General features: G+C 32.9%; 4 protein-coding genes across 5 annotated transcripts; 3 read left to right on the top strand and 1 right to left on the bottom strand.

The window, feature by feature from the left end:
* Positions 1-508: 508 nt before the first annotated feature.
* On the top strand, positions 509-1,471 carry LOC102622916 (MLP-like protein 28). Its single transcript, XM_015527335.3, has 2 exons — positions 509-762; positions 876-1,471. Exons 1-2 carry the CDS (start codon positions 576-578, stop codon positions 1,148-1,150), a joined length of 462 nt encoding a protein of 153 aa, XP_015382821.1. The 5' UTR covers positions 509-575; the 3' UTR covers positions 1,151-1,471.
* A 3,503-nt stretch (positions 1,472-4,974) lies between these two features.
* Positions 4,975-6,051, top strand: LOC107175680 (MLP-like protein 28). Its single transcript, XM_015527346.3, has 2 exons — positions 4,975-5,248; positions 5,503-6,051. Exons 1-2 carry the CDS (start codon positions 5,062-5,064, stop codon positions 5,775-5,777), a joined length of 462 nt encoding a protein of 153 aa, XP_015382832.1. The 5' UTR covers positions 4,975-5,061; the 3' UTR covers positions 5,778-6,051.
* A 6,531-nt stretch (positions 6,052-12,582) lies between these two features.
* Positions 12,583-15,253, bottom strand: LOC102612225 (probable dolichyl pyrophosphate Glc1Man9GlcNAc2 alpha-1,3-glucosyltransferase). 2 transcript variants are annotated; one of them, XM_006469125.4, is made up of 4 exons: positions 14,397-15,220; positions 13,797-14,003; positions 13,205-13,442; positions 12,583-13,050 (listed from the first exon to the last, which is right to left on the bottom strand). In XM_006469125.4, exons 1-4 carry the CDS (start codon positions 15,114-15,116, stop codon positions 12,644-12,646), a joined length of 1,572 nt encoding a protein of 523 aa, XP_006469188.1. In that variant the 5' UTR covers positions 15,117-15,220; the 3' UTR covers positions 12,583-12,643. The 2 variants fall into 2 exon arrangements, with proteins under 2 accessions (XP_006469188.1, XP_052291487.1); XM_052435527.1 differs by lacking the exon at positions 13,797-14,003 and having other exon boundaries at positions 14,397-15,253.
* Positions 15,254-23,886: 8,633 nt separating this feature from the next.
* Positions 23,887-24,713, top strand: LOC102612527 (MLP-like protein 43). Its single transcript, XM_006469126.4, has 2 exons — positions 23,887-24,166; positions 24,270-24,713. Exons 1-2 carry the CDS (start codon positions 23,980-23,982, stop codon positions 24,545-24,547), a joined length of 465 nt encoding a protein of 154 aa, XP_006469189.1. The 5' UTR covers positions 23,887-23,979; the 3' UTR covers positions 24,548-24,713.
* The last annotated feature ends 355 nt before the right edge of the window (positions 24,714-25,068 follow it).

The following is a 25,068-nucleotide window of genomic DNA, read 5'->3' as shown; positions in this document are numbered from 1 at the left end:
TTCCAAGACAAGCCAATTAATTATTAGGGAGATTGTGCTTCTACAACAATTTCAGTAATCTCTCGTAATACAAAAAATTTCTATGACACTAAAAGGATAAATGAAAAAAAAGATAAATGGGTCATTTACTTAATATTTATTGGTTGCAATTTATTTTTTTGTAATCCGTGTGACAAGTAAATATGCATTTAGAATCTAATTTATAAGAACTATAAATAAAAATTTATTATTTAATAAAAATAATAATATATTCGAACAGTATAGAGGTAAGTGATAGATAAAAGGAAAGAAACTAACTAAATTAACACATCATCTCTAGATTGACACATTTGGAACATACCTGTGATGATTAGAGTTGAGGATGGATGGATGGATGCAATAATACACATTAAATAATCATTAATCTTAATCTAATAGATAATAATGGCTAAATTAATAAAAGATACTTTTAAGATTGTGACTCTATATAAAGAGAGGGTAAGTCATCTTCTCAATGCACTGCCTTCTATATACACGTTAATTTCTCAGAATATCAATACCTTGTGATAATTAAATTTCCAGTAAGACATACAGATATGGCTCTAGTTGGTAAGATAGAGAAACAAATAGAAATCGAAGTACCAGCTGAGAAATTTTACCATATCTGGAAAAAACAAAGCTACCACGTCCCAACCGCATCTCCTGCAAACATTAAGGCTGTTGACGTGCACGAAGGGGAGTGGCATCACCATGGTTCTGTCAAGCTCTGGACGTATAGTGTTGGTAATGAACTAAGCAATCCTGTCTTATAATTTGATTTAATTTAATTTGAATTATATATTTTTCTAACTCGTATACATATGATTACGACGAACAATATTTAAACATGCATGCAGAAGGAAGAACTGAGACATTTAAAGAGAAGGTAGAGCATGACGATGCAAATATGTCAGTGACTCTTATTGGCCTAGAGGGAGATGTATTCAAGCATTTCAAAAGCTGGCTCCCGGTTTATAAAGTTTCTCCAAAAGGGGATGGCAGTGCTGGAAGCATCGCAACTTGTAGCATTGCATATGAGAAGTTAAACGCCAACGTTCCGGACCCAGTTGCATATGTTGATTTTATGGTCAGCATTACTAAAGATGTTGCTGACCATATCACCAAGGGATAAATAACACATAGTAAAAAATCAAAAACGGCATATCCTTTTTCTAAAAACATATTACCTTGGTTGCTGTTTGTTTAATAAAGAAACTTGAGACCCTCAGGTTGTTAGTTGGGTTGCTTTCAATTTGGTATATATATATATATGTGATCTGAGTATGTCTATTGTGTGAGAGATGATCGTGATGTTAATTAGTAGTGTGCTTTGGAACTAGTACTGCATGCGTTGTTTGTAGTTTGTGATTGTATGGTGTGTTCAGATTATTAATAAATAAAACTGGCAGCATCCGACCGTGGCTGCTTCCTGCTTCCTTCATGAAACATGGTATTAATTGCGATTGCTTTAGGGATATGTATTTTGTTGAGCGCGGAATCCAGAATCAAGCACACTAAATAATCATAGAAAAATAAATGTATAAGAATTACGTGATTCGGTAATATGCCTACGTTCACGGGAATAAGAGAAAAATAATTGTATTATTAACAATTATTCTAGTACAAATTTGAGTAAAGATTTGTTCCAATTTTTTACCTCGGCGAAGATTTGTCCAAATCTGAGCCGACTACTAATGGATCATCATCCTCAAAGTGGTTCCATCTCTGTGACTGCCTACATACTTAAAATTTGGGATCAAGCCAACCGTAATTCAAAATTTTTGAAACTAATTCAAATTCTTCGAATGCATTAAGTTTGGAGAATTTTGAACTACAGTTGGTTTGATCCCAAATTTTGGGTACGTAGGCACTCATAGAGATGCAGCCACTTTAGGGATGAAAATCTATTGGTAGTCGGCTCAGATTTGGACAAATCTTCACCGAGGTGGAGAATTATTGAAAAGTCAAAGACTTTTGGTGAATTTATTCAAATTGGTTAAAAAAAGAAAGGTAAGCCACATACATAATTGAAAAATTGGCCAAAGTTGGCATCGACCCTTGACAATTTGAAAGGAGCTCAAGACTTTTGTTTTGAAAATGGCAAACATGAATGGCAAGGTTCGGCTATAAATAGAGGAGCGATCATTCATTCTAAGCATCCCTAAAATTTGTTAAGCTTATAAGTTTCTAAGCTTTTGAGAGTTCTGAGAGTGTGAACAATTGAAGAGTGTGTGTGAGAGTACTGAGTATATTTGAGTTATGAAAAAGTGAGGTTCTTTACTTAAATAATTGTTAATAATACAATTATTTTTCTCTTGCTCCCGTGGACGTAGGCATATTGCCGAACCACGTAATTCTTGTGTCCTTTATTTTTCAGAACAACATCAAGATCGATTTGAATAAGGGCTTCCATAACTTCGTGCCTCCACATGCCGAAGTTGATTTTCCCATCAAATTTTTCAACATTGATCTTTTGACCTCCTATAACATGTGCTAAATAGCGATTTAACAAATCTCGCCTCCCAGCTGAAATATCTCCTGAAATAATCTCGGTAGATCTCTCCCTAATTCTAGAAGTTTCATCTTCTACCATTTTCTCAACGAACTATTTCCACTTGAAAAACAATCTCTATGATGTTAATTTCGTGTGAATAAATGCACCATGAAAGTTCCCATGAGATTGGATGAGAATTCGGTCCCAATTAAAAACCAGAATCCTTAGACTCTTATCGCCTTGTTGACAGAACTTTCCTCGACATGCAAAAATACACACTACTTACAATAGACTGTCTCCCAAATACAAATGGACATCTCCAACGTATTTGTGAATAGTTCCGTATATGGGAACAATACCGTATCCCCCCAAGTATGAACCGTCGGCTCTGATACCACTTGTTGTGCGCGGAATGCAGAATCAAGCACACCAAATAATCACAAAAAAAAAAGAAACAAGAATTACGTGGTTCGGCAATATGCCTAGTGCCTATGTCCACGGGAGTAAGAGAAAAATAATTATATTATTAATAATTATTTGAGTACAAATTTTAGTAAAGAAACTTCACTTTCCCATAACTCAAATACACCCAGTACTCTCACACATACTCTCCAATTGCTCATACTCTCGGAACTCTCAAAAGTTTAAAAACTTATAAGCTTAACAAATTTTAAGGATGCTTAGAACGAATGATCGCTCCTTTATTTATAGCTGAGCCTTGCCATTTTCAAAGCAAAAGTTTTGAGCTCCTTTCAAATTGTTAAGGGTCGGTGCCAACTTTGACCAATTTTTCAATTATGTATGTGGCTTACATTTTCTTTTTCAACCAATTTGAATAAACTCACCAAAAGTCTTTGACTTTTCAACATATTTGTGATCGTTTTTTATGTGCATAGATTGATTATATATGACTTGGAAAAATCTTTTGGTCCTCATTAATTTTTATTTTAATTTGATGGATAGGCAGGTTATTGTTACTTAGACTCACCATAATCAATATACCCTCCTAAAGTTCCAAATAAATGAAAGGCAATCGAGATTTGGATTACCATTTTTGCCGACACGTACATACGTGTGGGTGTATATATACACAGTTACACACACATTATTAAAAGGCATATTTATTTTTTCAACGGTGTGCTTGTCTGTGCACCACCAAATGAAAATTATTAATATATCCCATCAGTGTAGTAATTAACACAACAATTATTGAAGCAATTGTCGATTGCATTTTCTATTTTCAACATTATTTCAGAAATTTTAATTAAGTACCTGTGCTATTATTATATTGTTCCGATAATGCGAGCACATGACAAAATTTATTAGAACTCGACCGGCCTGATATTCATGATCATGATGGGCTCGTGTTATTTCCACATATTCTGTTTAATTGTAATATTTATAACACGCGTGGATGAATTTTCCGCCACAAACCATCCATGGCTCCATGCAATCGGAAAATTCAAACTGGTGGGGTAGTAATGCATCTATTATCATTTAAGATAGGGATAGCAAAATGCATCAGCCGGCAAAGTTCGCCTTTGTGAGTTGCAGGAGAGTTTGATGTTTCAAATTAAAAACTATTGTGATATTTGAAAAAAAAAAAAATTACTGGATACCTCAGTAGGCATCCACCAATCCGTATACTTTATTGTAAATTATTTATAATATTAATTTTAATCACAAAAATTACATTAAAAAATTTAATCATAAACATATGTAAGTTAAAGTTCTTAATCCTAAACTTAACCTATCTCACCGCAACATACATACTTACACACATAAAATATGCTTTTAACAACTAGAAATTTTTTAATTTATGAGTTTAATTTACTAATATTTTATTTTAATTGATTGATTTGGTTTGTTTTACTTTAATGACTTGAGCTTAATGATTGCTTACTAAAGTTAGATTTTAATTTGTTTAGTTAATTGTTAACAATAGTTGTACAAAATTTACTTGTTAATATTATTGATAATACTTGTATATTGTTTAAAAGATGGAGCAATGCATTGCTATTAGTGATGATGATTTACTAGAAATTAATATTTTATGTTAAATTAATATATTTTGTGTATTTGTTTTAATGTTGAAATCGTAATTCCTGATTTACATTGATAAAATCTAGAATTGAGTATTGTACGCAGATTTTTTAGACTATTGTTATAAATTTATAGTTTGAATTATATAATTTAATTTTTTATATATTATCAAAAGTATTTTTTTAATATTTGCGATTTTTTTATGACAAAACACAGAAAAAAATCCGCTGCGGGTTAGTGGATTTGATAATTGTTAAAACTTACAGTGAGCAGATTTGTTTTTAAAAAAATAAAAACCTATTGCGAGTTGTGGGTGAATTTATTAATTTAATTTTTTTTCAGGTGCGGATTTAGTAATGACAAACCCACAGCGGGTGATACCCATTACCATCCTTATTTAAGAGGATCCACCAAGCTCATTTCCTTCACAAGCAGCCTGCAAATCAAGAGCTATTGCTGCTATATATTCTGTTCAAATATTTTTCCAATTAAAATAGAATATTAATATGGCTTTAGTTGGTAAGATGGAAACTGAAGTGGAGATCAAATCTCCTGCTGATAAGTTCTACAACACATTTAGCAGCAAGGCACATACGGTGCCAAACATGTCTCTCGGTAATTTACATGGAGTTGAAGTTCATGAGGGTGACTGGGAGAGACATGGCTCTGTCAAATCCTGGACTTTTTCTGCAGGTATACATGTCAATGGCGTGTTCTAACCTCACTTAACCTGCATGCTTAGTATCATATTTATGAAAATCTTCCTAGATTGTTTTTAGTGTTAAATTAATTAGTTATAATCTTCTTTTTCTTTTTCAATTTCTAATATTGATCCTACAGCTAAGACTCTGATTGGTCTGCTCATTAATTATATATATATAAAGAAAAAAAACAGTGCGCATTGAAAGGGAATTTTCTTTTCTCTTTCTTCTTATGATATGGCACAGATGGAACAGTTGAGAAAATGAAGGAAAAGGTCGAACTAGACCCAGAAAACAAGACAGTTACCATGGTTGTGATTGAGGGAGATTTAATGAAGCATTTTAAGAGCTACAAGGTGATTATTAAAGTCATTCCAAAGAGTGAAGGTAGCTTGGTCAAATGGATTTGGGAATATGAAAAATTGCAGGAGGATGGTCCAACACCAAGCAAATATGTAGATTTTGTGACAGATCTCACCAAAAATATTGATGCACATCTTCTCAAGGAAGAGCAGAATTGATGTCTTTTGGGAGCTCTGTGTATATATGTATGTATATATATATATATATATATATATAGCTTGGAATATTGTATGCAATAAATTCCAAGAGTATGCATTAAAGAAAAATAAATTTGGTTTATGTGATCATGTGAGTATCTGTATTGTGTGAGCGATGATGATGTTAATTAGTCTGTGCTTTTTAGAAATAGCTCTGCGTTGTTTGAAGTATGTAATTGTGTGGCGTGTTCAAATTATTAATTAATAAGATTAGCATTATCCGAGGCTTATCTCATCGGGCCGGGAAGTTTTTCTGTGTTTATATTTCTCATTATAAACACATGTTCAATTTTAGTTTTACTCTGAAAACATATACCGTATACAAATTTGGTAAATCTTAAGAGATTTCTTCATAACGTTGTGATAGATACATGTACATTCTTAAGAAATTTCATGATGAATCACCTATCAATACATAATTAAAAAAAAAAAAGAGAGGGAAATAGAAGAAAATGATAAAATTATTAATTGTATCAACTTGAACATTTTTAAATTATTAGTGAATCACAATATTGTTTTGGTACATATAGGAAATTGATAAATTTTTTTTCAAATGTATTTCTTGAAAATGGATTTTAGAATCACTCCGTATATATAGTGGGAGTCGTTTGATTAACATTTATGTTTTTTTTTTTTTTTGATAGGGATTAAGATTTATGTTAACGTAACATAAAATAGCATCTAAGGCACATTTGGTAAATCCTAAAATTTTCTTTCTTTTTCATCAAATAACGAGAGGTATATAATTTTATTAAATTTCAAGTTGAATCACCACATGGTCAGATCCGTCTGATCCGTATATAATACATCTATGATGATGATTTGCAATATCACTGGATTTTAAATACAGCAGTGATAGATGCACAAATTAACACAAGAATAGTACACCATCACTATATAAAAGATATATAATAATGGGGAGATCAATGAAATTTGCTACGTACATACTTAGTAGCTTTAATTTTCGGAGGATTTTAAAATAATTTCTCTGTAAATTATTTGTGAGAATCATGGTTATATAGAAATGGAAACAAATTCTTTAAGATGTGGATAAAAGTATATAACAAGCTCTGCAACGCCAGTCCTCACCATATCCACATGAAGACAGTTGATGTTCATGAAGGTGACTGGATCACTGCTGCCTCCACCGAGCAAGATTTGGAAGCCTGACGCTAAAGTATTTTAATTTCCAATTAATTTCACAATTATTGATTTATCTAACAAGAGGTGGCCTGAAACCAGTCATTAAAGTTACTCCAGAAGAAAGTATGTGTGTTGAATCTGAGAAACTAAACGGCGACGTCCCAGTTCCAAATGAATATTTGGATTTTATGGTTAGCGGTACTCGAGAGATAATGCTTCACATATTCTTGGCACTTTCAAGTTTCAACCACCTATAAACTTAGTGTGTTTTATCTAATTTTATGAAAATAAATAATCCTTCGTTATCTTTTAATTTTACCCTTTATTTTCTTAAAAATGAGGACTCTCGTTCTAAATTTCTCTCCCGAAATATCAGATTTAAATTAATTTTATCCTTATGATGTCCCACAATGCATGCGTGTCACGACAATTGAGCCAGCCCGTCTCGACAATATTGCCAGCCCTTCTGGGCTCTGGCCATAATTTTATGGCTCTTAATTAATTACTGCGTACAGAAGGAAATTATTAGCCACAAACTCTTAAATTATTGTTGTTACAAAAAAATAATATAACATTTTCAAGTTGTACCATTCATTCAACTAAAATTTACAATTTGTATTGTTCATTCACCAAGCCGTTGGCTTCTGTCAAAAAATAATGACATCACAAAGCTAATTTAGACATTTAACGTGCCAAATAAAAGAAAAATTATCAATCATCCATCTTAAATTTATTATACTATTAAAAATATTTAAAAAATTTAAATTTGTTCAATTTTTCACTTTAAATTTATAATTTATATCAACTATCCACCAAAAAGTTCACCGTTGTTTCTAATTGATGACGTCACAAGGGTAATTCAAACATTTAACCTACTAAATACAAAATAAAATAATAGTTTAAAATAAAAAAGTAAAAACACTATTGCTTGTAACCAATATTGAGTTAAATGCACTAAAATCTCTATTTTTTCCTTAATTAAAAAATTCTAGTTTGTCTTCTCAATTTATCTTCACAAATTTAAATAATCAAGCTAAATCCAAAAATTATCCTACCCCTTATTCATAAACATCCAATCAATCTATTCCTTAAATTTGACTTGAGAATAAAATAAATAATTTTTATTATTATTATGGCGCAAGATAAAAATTCCCTTGAATTCAAGCGTAAGGTAAAATGGCCATTTTATTTAAATTCTGTCAAATATTCTAACAGTGTTAACATTTTGGTGGACAATTGATATAAATTACAGACTTAGGGTGTAAAATTAAATAAGTTCGAACTTTTATAATATTTTTAATATCATGGTAAAATTAGGGTATATAACTGAAAATTTCCCTACACATTTTTTATGTTAAATTGAGTTTGTAGGGCAAAATGATCAATTTGTACAATTCTATTAATTTTCTAATGGACGATAATGATTTAGTGGATGAATGTTACAAATTGTAAATTTGTGATAGATTTAGAAGTGTTGCAGTTATATATATAGAACCTCCAAATATGAATACTCTATATACAAATAACTCCCTCATAATAATAAAAAATTGTGGTCCCAACTTGGGACCCCTTATAATTAAGAATAAACTTTACATTGTAATTAGTTATATTTTTTGTAGGTCTCGTATCAATAAACTTACCTCCACATAGTAATAATATTTCAAAAATATATGTCATGTTACATTAAATAATTAAGATGAAATAAAATATCTTTCTAAAGTTGCTTGTGACAATTATTTGTTCTTTAAAGTTGCAATCACATCTTTCAACTTGCAGGTACGTATTAATTGGTCAGCATAAACATCTTCTTGTTGAAGCCAAAGTATTTCTAACTTCTCAAGTATATTTGTAGCTTCTTGGTATGAAATTTTTTATATTAGTTTTTTGAAGCTATATTTTTTTTTATTAATATCTATCTCATTGAATTTGACTCACTTACTAAATTACGTGGCATTCATCAATTAATTAATGAAAAATATAATTAATTCATTAATTCACTTAATTTGTTTTAAAATTATCTAAGCCCTCAATAAATAACACATCATAAATTTTAAAATATTTATATCGTTACTCTTGAGTGATTCGTACTAACTGATGAATTGTTTCTTCACCAGCCGGCAGATTTATTGGTTCACTGATTCATGCATGACACGTCCACCCATGATCACCAACCAAAAGATAAGTTAAATTATTCGGGTTCTAGAAGGACACCCATATCTTTGTCAACTTGTATTATTGTGGGTAAAATATAAATCAAGATCGCTGCGTTTTATCATCCCAAAATTTCAGTGGGAAGATTTTGTAGGGACTTCTCTAAATTCTGAATGACCGATATGATAAAGAAATAATTTTTTTTTGTTACGTTTTTGTTTTAAATAATATTATATCACAATCTACCAGACACGAGTATGAATATAAAAAAAATCTATTATAAATAATTTTAGTCAGAAAATAGATAAAAAAATTCAATCAAGGAGTGGAGTGGTAGCTCTTCTCTAGAAGGGCTCGTATGCATGGGCGGACCTAGTGAAGCCCCTCCTGAGCTTTGAAATTTATTTAAATATGTATTATAATTGGTTGATTTAAAAAATTTCCTTTGAAAATATTTTTTATGTTTGGCTCATTTTTTAGTTTGTTATATATGTACTAGACTTGAAAGTAGTGTTTAAGTGAATATTTAATTGATTGACATAAGTGTCATCTTATAACTTTAAATTTTCAAAAATATCAAGGTAAAATTAATTGGTTTTTATCTTTTTAATTAGCCAACTGGTTTCATCACTCTTTCAAAAATAAAATTGCACGGTCTTTTTATCACATTCAAATAAAAAACGAATGAAGTATTAAGATTTTCTCATATGAATTAAACACGACTAGTTGAGTTAGAGTTATTTGATCAACTAAATTTCTTACTATTTGTGATAACCTTTTTTTTTTTGCCTCAAATAATTGTTCTAATTTAAGTCATTGCATGAAAACAACAAAATTTCAAATTGTTGATTAAGATGATAATGAAATTATTATAGTATGTAATTTTTAAAAAACTGAAAATGAGTCGAGGATAGTCATTAATGTGTTGAAAATTATTAATTCAATGAAGTTCAATAATTTGGCACTTGTTTTTGTTTGAATTTTTTTTCAGTTTATTAAATCATCTGGTATCCAAAGACCACATTGAGCCCTGACTAATTTATATACGAGCCGGGTAGGACCACTAAGGCGGTAAAATTCTCCCAACAAGTATTTAACGTAATTGCATTCCCAAATCTCGAACTGAGTACCTTTGTTAAGTTAAAACAGCCGCATGCCGGTTAATATTAGCACTTGTTAGTGAATTTTTTTTAATTGTATTATACTAAGCCCCTCCTAGATAAAATTTCTGGGTCCGCCACTGCTCATATGAGTAAATTATTGGGATCAACTTCTGGCTTGTGTGTCTTCCGATTATATATATACCACAGCTGTTAGCTTGCACACAGGTGACTGGTGAATGTGTGTTTATAAAATGGTCATTGTGTGTTTTGTTATTGAATCATGATCATTCAAACTCGAGACCAAGGGAGTTATTCTAGAGCTAGGGTCTTGAAATATGAAATAATCTACCATATGCTAATCAGCCGGACTAAAAAGCTAAAGTATTTGATACTAAACTCATCTCCATCTCGTTAAATATTTGCAAATTAACTTTTTCTCTCCTTTTTTTTTTATGGCTTTTTGAAAAGCTCAATTCATTTCAGGACCATTAATTTTGAGAAAAAATTAAGTAAGATGGGCCCGCAGCTCAGGTGGTAGGAACTAATGTTCGGCTATTTGGTAAGTAATTGATCCCACTTTGGAATCCATTATTTGATAATATTAAATTTTAAATATCACAATTTTATCAAATGGAGAGTATGGATGGTTATTTAAGGGCATGGGCCGGGCTTTTTCAAGCCTAAGCCCAGGGCCGAGTTATTGACAGGCACAAGTCCTCCAAAAACTCATCTATACTTAGACGGGCTGAGCTTGGGCCTAAAGGCCACGGACTCGAGTCAGGCTTAGGCTTAAATAAAATTTTTAAAATAAATTTTTAATAGAGTTTAAAAAATAAAAAAATAAAAGAACGCTTAAATTAAAGATGATTAATAAAATACACAAATTTAAAATTTTAAAATTTAAAGCCCATAATATGTAAAATAAAAAATTTTATTTATAAAATATAAAGCCCGGCTAAGTTTGGACTTTTCTCATGAGCTTATATCCAAATTCATTTACTGTGGACTTTCATTCGTTGTAGGCCTAGACGAGCTTTTTACTGGCCAAGCCAGATCTGGGCTTTTTTGACATCTCTATGGCAGAGTACTAACAATTGGTCATGCCTAAGATTTTTACCTTAATTCTTTGGTGAATATAGTCAATGGTTGTAATAATAAGAAAGATTTGTGCAAATTTGAAACTTAGGGGTCTACTTTTGGACATTTAAGCAAACCTTTTCCTTGGATAATAATTTATTATAAATCAATTATATTGGTAATTAGTGAGACAAATGCTGAAGCCGCTCCAACATATGCTGTCCACAAAACCAGTAAAAAGGCTGAAGGCGAGTGCAGTTCTTCAAATATACTGCTTCTTCTTTCAGCTTATGGTTGGCTACTGAAAGTTATAGGGTCAATAAAAATGTCTCTGCTTGGTAAGGTGGAGACTGTAGTTGAAGCGAAGGTTCCTGCTGCCAAGTTTCATAAATTGTTCAGCTGCAAGCCCCACGTCGTGGCTAGTATGAGCCCTCAAAGTGTTCGGTATCATCTGCTGGAGATAATTTCATGTTGAGTATGTTTACATCGCATACATTATGACCATCTTATCATGTAGTATCAGTATCTTTCATATCATATTTTAACCGAAGAATCTTAAAAACAACCATGAAAAAAAAAAGATATATATAATAAATTAAAATAATTAATGTAATGTCTTCATTTGTTATAATTATCCATATAAGTTCGAGTGACTGAATCTTTACAAATCAATCATTATTTTTATAATTTTTAAATTTATAGTAATTGTTTCTTTTGCTTTCTAGTCTCACCAAAAATATTGACGCAAATCTTCTCAAGGGAGAGCGAAATTGATGTCTTTGAGAGCTATGAGTTGGAATGTAAGCAATAAATTCCAAAAGTACATGAAAGAAAATTAAAACCACTGGGTACATGGGTGTCAAGCCATTTCTTTGATGTTTAGGCCCATTTCTATATGTATCGGTCTGTATTATAGGCATGAAATAAGTTGATTTATGCAAGCGCAAGATGTGTGTCAGTGCTGCAACTATTATCATCTTCAACTCTTGTGTTTTCTTCCGAAAATCATGTGGCTTCTAAATAACGTGCTAACCTTTATTGCATACTAATGGAATTCGTAGTGTGTCTAGTCATAGCAACCCAAGTGTAGCCGCAGATGAGGGGGCTTAAAATGAACCACAAACAACATAAGAAGATGAATACAAACACCTCATTCTGTTATATTTCTATAATCATAGAGCAATGATGTTTTGAATCTGTAAGCCTACCTCATTGCATTCTGTTTTCATCATTTAGGTTGTTTTCAAATGCATTCGCAATCCAAATCTTTGGACATTACAGAAACTCCGAGATTGAAGTTCAAAAAATGCTATAAGATGCATTTAAGTATAAAAATCACCTGAGAATTACAAATCAGGTGGTACTTATTATCCATCTTAGCTGCCAAATCCAAGAGTACATGATCCCAAATGCACAATATGTTGAAATCAACATAAGGGGTACAAAAGGAAACTTATCGCCAAGAAGGTAAGGGTGTAAAAACTGACCCCATATCTCAACAAGCAAAAGACCCAACAGATAAGATTTTCCAACCCACCCAATAGTGAATCCTCCTTTCTCAGCTGCAGGACTGGAACTTTCAATCGATTTGGATTGAGCACCTTTTTTCTTTGCAGTTACCATTGTGTTAGGTGCTGAAGCTCTAGTGAATTTTGTAGAAAAACCAAGCCACATTAAAATTGAATGTAACAGCAACAATAAAACTTTTATTGGGTATTCTTGACCTTCATATAGCAGTGGAAATAGGGAGTAGCAAGATACTGCATAACATACAAGTGATATCCCCATCAGCACATAAACTTGATGTAAAAACTACAATTGTTTACAGCTCAAACAAAGTGGAATCCATTCGGCCTTAATTAATTACTCGTATTAGCTAATAAAAAGGCATGACAACAGCAGGAAGAAGCATACCTATGGATAGCATGAAGTAATGCTTCGCATCCTCCAAACTTTGCACTGCCACAATGGCAAGGGGAATGACAAAGTGAAGTGATGCTTTCTCATGAACATGCCACCCAAATAGAAACCCACACGTGTAAGCATAGGCTATCCATCTAGCAACCATCCGTGGTTGTGGATTCGTCCAAGCCTTAATGAAACAAGGAGATAAGGCAAGCAGGACCATGATTAAGGTCGTTGAAGGGGAGATCTGCCAGTTCATTGATTCAAACATACAGGATTAAGCCCTGCCAGTGCTTGGAATATAAGACATACAGAAACAAAGTAACATATCCTCTCATAGTCAAATAGCATAGTCTATATGTGTTGGCCTTATGGGGGACTGGCAACCACCCTTAGGACTACAGAGGGATAAAGCTAAATAGTGTCATGCCCATTCTCTTAGAACCAATTGGCTTTCAGACGAATATGGCAACCTTAACTTCAAAACTCCCAAGGTTAACAATCTTGATTCGTAAACTACGTTGTCAGAAATTTGCACCAAGTCCATTGAGTGTTTTTTTTTTTTTTTTAAATATTGCTTGAGTCTGTTGCGTGCTATTACCTTAGGTAGTACTGCAAAAGGTGATGAATCTCCAACTAGCCCACCAGTGAACGAAGCTGCAGGTATCTGGATACTGAACCCGAATTTTTTAAGAAAGAAAGAAAATACTTTATCTAATATGATATAGAAAACCCAAAAGTTTGGAGCCCAGTAAGCATGGCATAGTCCCCTGCCAAACGGAAACATTCGGTTGAAGACTTGTTGTATCTGCATAGCAAGAATTAAATAATTCCAATGAAGTTCGAGATTATTTAGCAGTTCTATAGATAGAAAATTCCTTGCTTAATATGTTGAATGCCCTACTTATAACGTGACTTCAACTTGCTACAGCCTACACGACACCAATTTGCTTGAAATAGAAGATGTGCTTTGAACACCGCCATCTAGTTAACGACTTGGTCCATGCCTTGTGAGTTATTTGATTTTACAATACATACACATAAAGCAGAAACTACTAAACACATTCAAATATATACACAGGAGCAAAACACTGACCAATTGACTAAAATTACTCAACAACTAGGCACACTCAAGTAGAAGAGGTAATACTAATTCATCCTAATCCTATAATGGAAGCATCAGTCAATGTGAGTTTGTCACCTGTCCATGATAAAGAAATGGCCCATAAGCTGCCGCGAAAACAGCCACAACAACCGCACCCAAAACCGAAAGCCGCGAGAAGCCCCTAAACAAGCCCTTCCAACAATAATGTCTCAACAAGTACACAAAATAAACAGGAGCAGCAACAGCAAACAAATGCTTAAAACATAACAAAACCGCAAAAAGAAACCCTCCCATCAAATCCTTCCCTTCTTGTAAAAACGAAATTGATAGTAGCAACCAACCCAACAAAAACCCATTGTACTGAAAATGCAAGTGATCAACCATTACCAACGCAGGAGACCAAACAATCAATACCCAGATCAAATTTCGCCTTTTCACATCCGCATTTTTAGTCAATCTGCAAACGCCGTATAAAAGCCACAAATCTGATAAAATGACACTGATTCTCAGAAAATAGATCGCTGAGTTGGCCCTATAGTTGAGGCCATTGTGTAAATCGACGATCTGGGGGTCGATGTAGTGGGCGAAAATGGAGAGGAAGCGTTCGAAGCAAGCGAAGAATGGAGGGTAATCGAGAGTCCAAGGGCTGGTTTCGTCTGCGTACCAGTTAGAGAGAGGAAGAGAATGAGTGAGAGCTAGCCAATGGCGATGGACTTCGAAGTCAGTGCTGTGGTATGCTGGGATCAGAAGAAGCTTTACGCACACGGCTATTGCGAAGAACCAGAGCAATTGCCGAGTTGAGCTCGACGACTCCATTGAAGAACAAGCACAGACAGCCAAGAGTTAATACGGCGAGTGATTGCTAAATACACCCCGCCTGTCTAAGCATAGTCAGAAAATGCCGACGGGCCAGAAAAAATTTTAATTATTGGAACAGAGGATTCTAAGTACACCCAAACCAAATAGGCCAATCCGAATTAGGAAGTGTTTTGAGTCTCCCATACAAATTGTCGCGGTAGTTATCCTGTCTCCTCATTTGGGGAGAATATTTATGAGTTGGACTTCAAATATACATGATATTTAAAGTTGTCATGAGTGAGTTATTTTTTAATAAGGATTATTTATTTTATTAAAATAAAGAATAATATATATATATATATATATATATATATATATATATATATATATTATGAATTTATTTTTTTTAATATTTAGTTCCTTATTTTATTATAATAAGAAAACTCTTATTAGATAATGACTTCTTAGTAAATATTTATCAGTATATTTGTAATTTTTAGAAAGTGTTAAATGTAAAATTACTATGTGAAATTTTATTCAAATTTTATCAATGTCGAATTTTATTCTTCCAAATAAAATTCATTAGTAATTTTAGTATATTAAATGTAAAACTTATGTTTATTATTTTAAACTTTTTTTTTATAAAATAAATATTTTTAACGTTTTAACATGTGAATGCCGTTTTTATATACATAGTTATCAAATTTTATTTGCGAAAGTTTATCAACTCTTAATTCTCTAAAAATCACCTAACATTCACTACTTTAATTCGAGCAACAGGTGATTTCCGGTGAGAAATGTAAGAGAGATTATAACATCTTTCAAGTTTTTTGGTTTGATATTCTGGACGAAAACGATTTGCCGTTTATTGAGAAAACAACTAATCGTTTAAGTCCAGAAAGCATGTTTTCTGTTCTGGGTAAAACAACGTACCGTTTATGGAGAAAACGGCTAACCGTTTAACTCCAGAGAGCATGTTTTATGGTCTAGAGAAAACGACTCACCGTTTATGGAGAAAACGGCTAACCGTTTAAATCCAGAGAGCATGTTTTTTGGTCTAGAGAAAAAGGCTCACCGGTTATTGAGAACACGGTTAACCGTTTATGTACTGAGAGCAACGTATTTGACATTCTGGAATAAAACGGCTCACCGTTTATTGAGAAAACGGTTAACCGTTTATTTCCAGAAAGGCGTCAACTAGCAACGGTTGACAAGCTTGAAAATTTCAAGTGTTAATCGTTGCAAATTCAAACCAAAAGAGTTTTTTGAAGAAGTACCATTTCGAATGGTTGCATTCTTTTGAATTAACATCTTCTTCATAAAGGAAACATATACAATTAGATTAATATAAGATTTTGCAGTTTTCATACATGTTCTAGAAATACAATCTTATTTGCTAGAGATTGTATTCAGGATTTGATATATCTTGGGGGTAATTTGCCATTAAAACTCTATAGCAAACCAAGTTAGTGAGGGCAAATAAAACCTTAAAGGAAAGTGTGCAAACACGTCTCAAATCCTAAGAAAACTTCTTTTTTCTTTGCCTCCATATTCTTATTATTCTCCTACAATCTTTAAGGTTTTATTTTGTGCAAATGGAGGCTGAGAAGAGTTTGACATCATTTCTGAATCCTAGTGTCCATCTCGATCGTTTTGATGGATCTAATTTCACTCGTTGGAAGGGAAAATTGTTCTTTCTCCTTACTGTTCTTAAAGTGGCATATGTTCTTGATCCGAAATTGGAACCATTTCCAGAACCAAGAGAAGATGATACCAAAGTTGTTAAGGCTACAAGGAAACGTCGTTAAGATGATGAATTGATGTGCCGGGGTCACATACTCAATACACTTTCTGATAGGTTATACGATCTCTACAATTCTATGACTTCTCCGGTTGAAATTTGGAATGCTCTTGAGTACAAATACAAAACGGAGAAAAAAGGTACTGACAAATTCCTTGTATCTAAATATTTTGAATTTATTATGGTAGACACAAAATCCATTCTTGATCAAATACATGAGTTACATATTATTGTTGCTAAGTTTTGAGAGTTAAAAGTTGAAATTTCTAAATCATTTCAAGTTGGGGCTATTATTGCTAAATTGCCTCAAAGTTGGAATGATTATAGAAAGAAACTTCTTCATAGTAAAGAGAACGTAACTTTAGAAGAATTGCAAAAACACTTGGTAATTGAAGAAGAGACTAGGTCTCGCGAATCCAAGAATAAGTATGATTCTACTAAAGTTAATGTTGTTGAAGCTAGTAAATTCTCAAAGAATTTTAAGGTCAAGAATGACAAGAAATTCAAAAAGTCCAGCACACAAACGTTTTCTGAAAATTGTTTCTTTTGTGGTAAGAAAGGCCATCGCCAAAGTGATTGCAGATTCAAGAAGAAAAAGGAAGAAGTGAATTCCCATAAAGCTAATGTCATTGAAAACAAATCTGAAGAGATTTGTGCTATGGTTTCTGAAATGCAAATTGGCATGATTACCGAAACCAATATGGCTGAAACTAAGTCCTATGATTGGTGGCTCGATTCGGGTGCAACAATTCATGTTTGTAATGATAAGAAATTTTTCTTATCATACAAAGAAGAAACGGAAGGACAAATGGTTCTCATGGGGAATAATAATGCAGCCATAGTAGCAGGGAAAGGAGTTGTTGAGATCAACTTCACTTCTGGAAATAAAGTCACATTGTATAATGTCTTTCATGTACCTTCCGTTAGGAAGAATCTTATTTCTGCTAGTTGTATGTGTAAGCATGGGCTTAAGATTGTGCTTGAGAGTAATACTTGTATTATCTCAAAGAATGGATTATTTGTTGGGAAAGGGTATTCTTGTGATGGAATGTACAAACTCAACATTAATAATAATAATATCAACTTAGCTTATATTGTTGAGTCTTGTGATGTTTGGCATGCTAGATTAGCACATTTGAACTTTAGATCTTTGAAATACATGTCTAAGCATGGTTTGATTAATTGCAATGATGTTAAAGGTTATAAGTGTGAAATCTACATCCAAGCTAAATTAACTAAGAAACATTTTCCTAAAACTGAACGAAATACTCAAATATTGGATTTGATACATACCGATATTTGTGAGTATAATGGCATTTTAACAAGAGGAGGTAAGAGATACTTTATCACTTTTATTGATGATTGTTCTAGATACACTTATGTGTATTTACTTAGAACAAAAAATGAAGCTTTTGATAAATTTAAAATTTTCAAAGCTGAAGTTGAGAACCAAAAAGATAAGAAAATCAAAATGGTTCGTAGTGATAGAGGTGGTGAATATTTCTCAATTGAATTTAATAATTATTGTGAAGAAGTTGGAATTATTCACCAAAGATCAGCTCTATTTACTCCTCAACAAAATGGTTTGGCTGAAAGGAAGAATAGGATCTTCACGGATATGATAAATTCCATGATCCTTAATGCAAAACTACCAAATAATTCGTGGGGGGAAGCATTACTCACTGCATGTCATATTCATAACAGAATTACATCTTTGAAAACACATATATCTCCTTATAAAATTTGGAAAGGAAGAAAATCAAACTTGATGTATTTAAGGGTCTGGGGTTGTTTATCTTTTTATAAAAGACATGATCCTAAGTCATCAAAGTTGAGTGCTAGAGGTATTAAAAGTGTTTTCGTAGGATATGCTGAAAATTCCAAGGCATATAGGTTGTTAGATTTAGATTCTAATGTGATTGTGGAATCTAGAGATGTTGAATTTATTGAGAATAAATTTCAACATGATTATAATATTGAATTAGAATCAAGTATTGATCAACCATGTGTTAATACTCCTGGTACCTCAACTAACAATAATAAAAGGAAAGAGTCTATGACATCTTTCGAACCAAGGAGGAGTCAACGTGAAAAGAAAGAAAAGAGTTTAGATCCGGATTTTATTTCATCACAAGAACTACTCTTCTTGGTTGAAGGGGATAAAAAGAATGTACTTAACAAAGTACCATTGTTGTTAAATATTGAAAAAGATCCAAAGACATTTAGTGAGGTTATTTCTTCTAGAGACGCTTCCTTTTGGAGAGAGGCGGTAAGTGATGAAATGGATTCGATTATGTCGAATCAAACATGGGTCTTGGTTGATCTTCCTCCAGGATCTCAACCAATTAGCAGCAAATGAGTATTTAGAAGAAAGTACAATAGTGATGGTTCTTTGCAAACTTTTAAGGCTAGATTAGTAGCAAAAGGGTTTAAGCAAAGAAATGGTATTGATTATTTCGATACATATGCTCCGGTAGCTAGGTTAACTTCTATAAGAGTGCTGTTTGCAATTGCTTCATTGAACAATTTATATGTGCATCAAATGGATGCTAAAACAGCTTTTCTTAATGATGATCTTGATGGAGAAATCTATATGGAACAACCTGAGGGATTTGTTTTGCCAGGAAATGAGAAAAAGGTATGCAAGTTAGTCAAATCTTTTTATGGTTTAAAGCAAGCACCAAAACAATGGCATGAGAAGTTTGATTCAGTAATTTTATCTCATGGCTTTAAGCATAATAATGCTGATAAATGTATATATTTTAAATTTACGAATGACTTTGGTGTGATTATATGCTTGTATGTTGATGACTTGCTTATCTTTGGAATAAATATGCAAGGAGTAGATGATACAAAGAAGTATTTAACTTCACAATTTAAGATGAAAGATCTTGGTGAAGTAGATACTATCTTAGGTGTCAAAGTGAATAAACATAGTGGGGGTTACTCGTTGTGTCAATCTCATTATATAGAGAAAGTGCTTCTTAAATTCAATTATTTGAAATTTAAAGAAGCTAATACCCCATATGATTCTAGTATTAAATTACTAGAAAATTCAGGCTGAGTAGTAGCACAACTAGAATATGCTAGTGCTATTGGTAGCTTGATGTATGCTATGCATTGTACGAGGCCTGATATAGCATTTGCAGTTTGCAAAATGTCAAGATTCACGAGTAACCCTAGTGTTGAACACTGAAAAGCAATTGGTAGGATACTTGGTTATCTTAAAAAGACCATTAATTTGGGTTTGTTTTATAATGATTATCCTGAAGTATTGGAATGATATTCAGATGCTAGTTGGGTAACCAATACAAGAGATAATAAATCCACTTCTAGTTGGATTTTTCCAATTGCTGGAGGAGCGGTTTCTTGGGCTTCAAAGAAACAAACGTGCATAACTCATTCAACAATGAAAAGTGAGTTTATAGCACTTGCAGCTGCAGGCAAAGAAGCAGAATGGCTGAGAAATTTGTTGTTTGATATAATGTTGTGGCCACAACCGATGCCATCTATTTCTTTGTACTGCGATAGTGAAGCTACATTGTCTAGAGCTTATAATAAAGTGTATAATGGAAAGTCTAGACATATTAGCTTAAGACATGAATATATGAAACAATTAATAGCAGATGGTGTTATTAATATTGTTTATGTTAGGACTAATAAAAATCTAGCAGATCCTTTAACAAAAGGTCTTTCAAGAGACTTAGTTAAGGATACATCTTTTGGAATGGGATTGAAACCTTTACACAATAAAGTCACCAACGACGGTAACCCAACTATGTAGTAGTTATACCGCTACTCCATAGTTAAATGGGTAATAACAAGTTGTTGTTATGTGACTGGATTGGCACCGAGTAATAAATAATCCCATTCGAGATATTCGGTGCAAATAGCTACGAGGTTGAGGTTGAGTATTTATTCTTAATGAAGTTCAAGTCTTATAGTAGCTAAAGACATGATTTGAAACTTCACCTAAGTGAACATAAGAAATGGTGCTGTTTCTAACAAGGTCCTGGTTTAATCTTGTAAATGTTCATGAATCCAAGATAGAGCACAAGGCCGGAATAGTGCTAACTATTGGAACACAACTTTGAAATCTGGGATAACTTATATGTGATGTATCTCCGGTATTTACTTAAGAGACAAAGTTTAATGCTTAGCACACTATTGTCTTGTAAATGCTTTGAAATACACTCACTAATTAAAGGTTAAAATCGAAAGATACATTTTTGTATGTATAAGTTTATCATTAATAAATTTGAAAAATATTACAATCTAGTGGGGATTGTAAGAGAGATTGTAACATCTTTCAAGTTTTTTGGTTTGATATTCTGGACGAAAACGGTTTGCCGTTTATTGAGAAAACAACTAATCGTTTAAGTCCAGAGAGCATGTTTTCTGTTCTGGGTAAAACAACGTACCGTTTATGGAGAAAACGGCTAACCGTTTAACCCCAGAGAGCATGTTTTATGGTCTAGAGAAAACGGCTCACCGTTTATGGAGAAAACAGCTAACCGTTTAAATCCAGAGAGCATGTTTTTTGGTCTAGAGAAAACGGCTCACCGGTTATTGAGAACACGGTTAACCGTTTATGTACTGAGAGCAACGTATTTGACATTCTGGAATAAAACGGCTCACCGTTTATTGAGAAAATGGTTAACCGTTTATTTCCAGAAAGGCGTCAACTAGAAACGGTTGACAAGCTTGAAAATTTCAAGTGTTAATCGTTGCAAATTCAAACCAAAAGAATTTTTTGAAGAAATACCATTTCGAATGGTTGCATTCTTTTGAATTAACATCTTCTTCATAAAGGAAACATATACAATTAGATTAATATCAGATTTTGCAGTTTTCATACATGTTCTGGAAATACAATCTTATTTGCTAGAGATTGTATTCAGGATTTGATATATCTTGGGGGTAATTTGCCATTAAAATTCTATAGCAAACCAAGTTGGTGAGGGCAAATAAAACCTTAAAGAAAAGTGTGCAAATACTTCTCAAATCCTAAGAAAACTTCTTCTTTTTTTGCCTCCATATTCTTATTATTCTCCTACAAGAAATTCCACCTAATAATTAAACTACGATGGCGCCACTAATTTTCTTATAATAACTATCCTATGCACGACTGTTTGCCCATATACACATGCATGTTGATTTGCAAATTGTTCTCTCACTGCCAATTATTTAAAAAAAAAAAAGACATGAAAAATCCGTGAATGCATGTATCCAATAAAGAAACACACAGCTAATTATCTACAGTAAGGCAATAAGCCAGCCAGGGTCCTTGCGCACTGCCTCTTGTTATTATTCAAGCATCAGTTTTATTATTAGTTGCTTTGTGAAGATTATCAGTTTTTCACAATTAAAAAAAAAAAAATCTTATCGTAAGTTAGTCGTTTGGAGACCGGATTAATGGTGAAGGTTCAAGCAAGTCTTTTTCGTGATATCTTCGGCTATAGGCCACATCACGCCTCCAATATGACGTGCAAAGCTCGGGATCTCCACGAAGGTGATTGGGGGAAGCCTGGCGCTGTCCTTTGCTGGAAATGGTAAGCCTCTGTTTCGTAAGATTTTATAGCAATAGAAAATTAAATCTTCTATGATTTTAATTTGTTATGGACAAGTGTACAACTAGAAGTATGAAGTATCCTAGTTTGATAAAGTAATATATGAGAACTGAAATAAAGAAAAATATTTATAATATTGGAAGAAAGCCAAAGTTTTAGAATTATGAAAATGGAATGAGATAGACATGAGGAGAGAGAGTATTCAAATCATGTGGTTGCTTTTCATTCATAATTATATGTATATTTTAAACGGACGGTGGCCTATTTATAGCAAAGTTTCAACGGCCATTTGCTCTATATAAAAATAAAGTGGTGCAATACAGTTATGACAAGAATGCATTATTAATTAAATAATTAGATAATATAAAAAATAAATATTATATGATAAAGTGAGGAGAGATAATAATCACATCAAAATTCAATATCAATTATTATTTTTTATATTTATGTTACTGCTCAAGCCAGTCATATATAATTCTGGTCACTCTAGTACTTATCAACTTTTATTTTTCAATTAATCAGTGTTCCCCCAACGTTCATATTTTTATTTGAGCAATAATTGAGTCGATGCCAAATTTCAACTAAACTGTCTCCTCCACTCTTTTGGTGTCACTTTTAAATTGGATATTAAGTTGCATATAATGTAATTTACCACACCATTCCTTTAATTAACATTAACATTGGTGATTATTTTTGTCACTGTATATGCCCATGCGCGATTCCAGAATCCTCGATCGTTCGTTCCATTTTCGGCCACTAAAAAAAAAAAATAATTGTGATGTTACCATTCCACGATCCATGATAATTTATAACATCATTATCATACATAGCGATAAGTGGAGTTGGGAACGATTAATAATATACAGTACAAGGAAATTATTCGGTCAATATATGCCTAAAACTTTATACCAGTCTCTTAAACAACTGAAATTAAAGAGATTATTTTTTAAAAAACTAAAATGTTAAATAAATCTTGTAATAAAGAACATATAGAACCTTTCACCAAAAAAAAATATAAGAAATTAACGAACAATATTAGTCGAATAATAATTAATAACGTATAATGCTTGACTTTACACTGGGGGCATCATAGATTGTACCATCCTACAGCTTTGTCAGTGACCAGTCAGTCCATCGCCATGCCTGGATTTTTTGTTTTGAATGATACGTGAATAACGCAAATCATGTGACTCTTAATAATTCAGCAAAGAGCGTGATGTCATTTTTCATTTCATTTATTGTAGGATTAGGTTGTGCCTGAAGTCTGAAGTGACTCGTGAATTTTAAATTATTTATATTTTTTCCCGTTTTCTTTTATTATTAATTTACAGGTAAAATGACGTGGTAAACCAATAATGCATATCAACTCACTAAATAATTAAGCATACAACAAATTGATTTCTATATAAAGGCTCTAAGCCGGTGTCTATCTTTGCACTGCTTCTTCTTGCTCTTGATCTGAAAGTACTTATCATTTCCTTGTGAATATCTATTTTAATCCGCTAAAAACATGACCCTATCTGGTCAGTTGGAGACTGAATTAGAGGCCAAGGTTTCGGCTAGTATTTTTCATGATGTGCTTAGCTGCAGGCCACACCATTTCTCCAATATGACTCCTGATCATGTACAAGGTGTTGAACTGCACGAAGGTGAATGGGGAAAACCAGGCACTGTCATTACCTGGACTTATAAGCATGGTAATTAAGCTCCCCTGGCCCGTTTCTTTAAATTTTTTCAGTTATATGTATATTCTCTTGGTAAATTAACTGATTGCGTTTGCTTTGCCTAATGCTTACACAGATGGGGTTACAGAAATTGCCAAGGAGATAATTGAAGAAATAGATGACGAAAAGAACTCGACAACTTTTAAAGTAATTGAAGGGCATCTACTGGACAAGTACAGCAGCTTCTATGTTACCGTTCAAGCCATTCCGAAGGGTGAACATAGTTGCTTGGCTCGTTGGACTATCAAGTATGAGAAGAAGAGCGAGGACGTGCCTGATCCCCAAGGAATTGTAAATTTGGCAATCGAAATGACCAAAGGTATCGAAGCCCATCATCCCCCAAAGCAGGCATAGATCCATGCATTACTGCCTTAGGTTATGTCTGTGTTTGATTTGGTCATAAATAAAGTGCTTCTCTAGAAGTGCTTGTGTTTGTAATCTGGCTTGGGTGTGTCTTCTTGTTTGTACCACAACTAATAAGCTTGTATTATGAACGAAAATTTGTGCTTTGTATTTCCTACGTAATGTGGTTTTATCCAATTTTCCCTATGTATGCGGCATGCTAAAAATTTCCCATGGATTTGTCAAATTATCCAGTAGTAATTTTAAGTTCTTGTTCGGTATTTTATCTAGATAGCTGTAATGGTATTTGATCCCTTTAATTTATTCCGATAATTCTCACTACTCAATCATCTTTATTTATTTATTTTCAAAAGCACCCTTGTTGATCTATTTGGAATAAGTGTAAAATGTTAGACAGCATGCTCTAAAATGCTTGAGTACTCTATTTCCGACGAAGAGAGGATGCATGCTCTAACTCGTGTCCCGATACTACTTTTACTAGGGGGATCAAGTGTCACTGCATCATCATCGAT

This window comes from Citrus sinensis, chromosome 2 (assembly GCF_022201045.2).
Source record: "Citrus sinensis cultivar Valencia sweet orange chromosome 2, DVS_A1.0, whole genome shotgun sequence".
In the NCBI taxonomy this organism is placed as follows: Eukaryota; Viridiplantae; Streptophyta; class Magnoliopsida; order Sapindales; family Rutaceae; genus Citrus; species Citrus sinensis.
The sequence above is the reverse complement of the archived record's forward strand: the minus strand, read 5'-3'. Positions and strand labels throughout refer to the sequence as shown.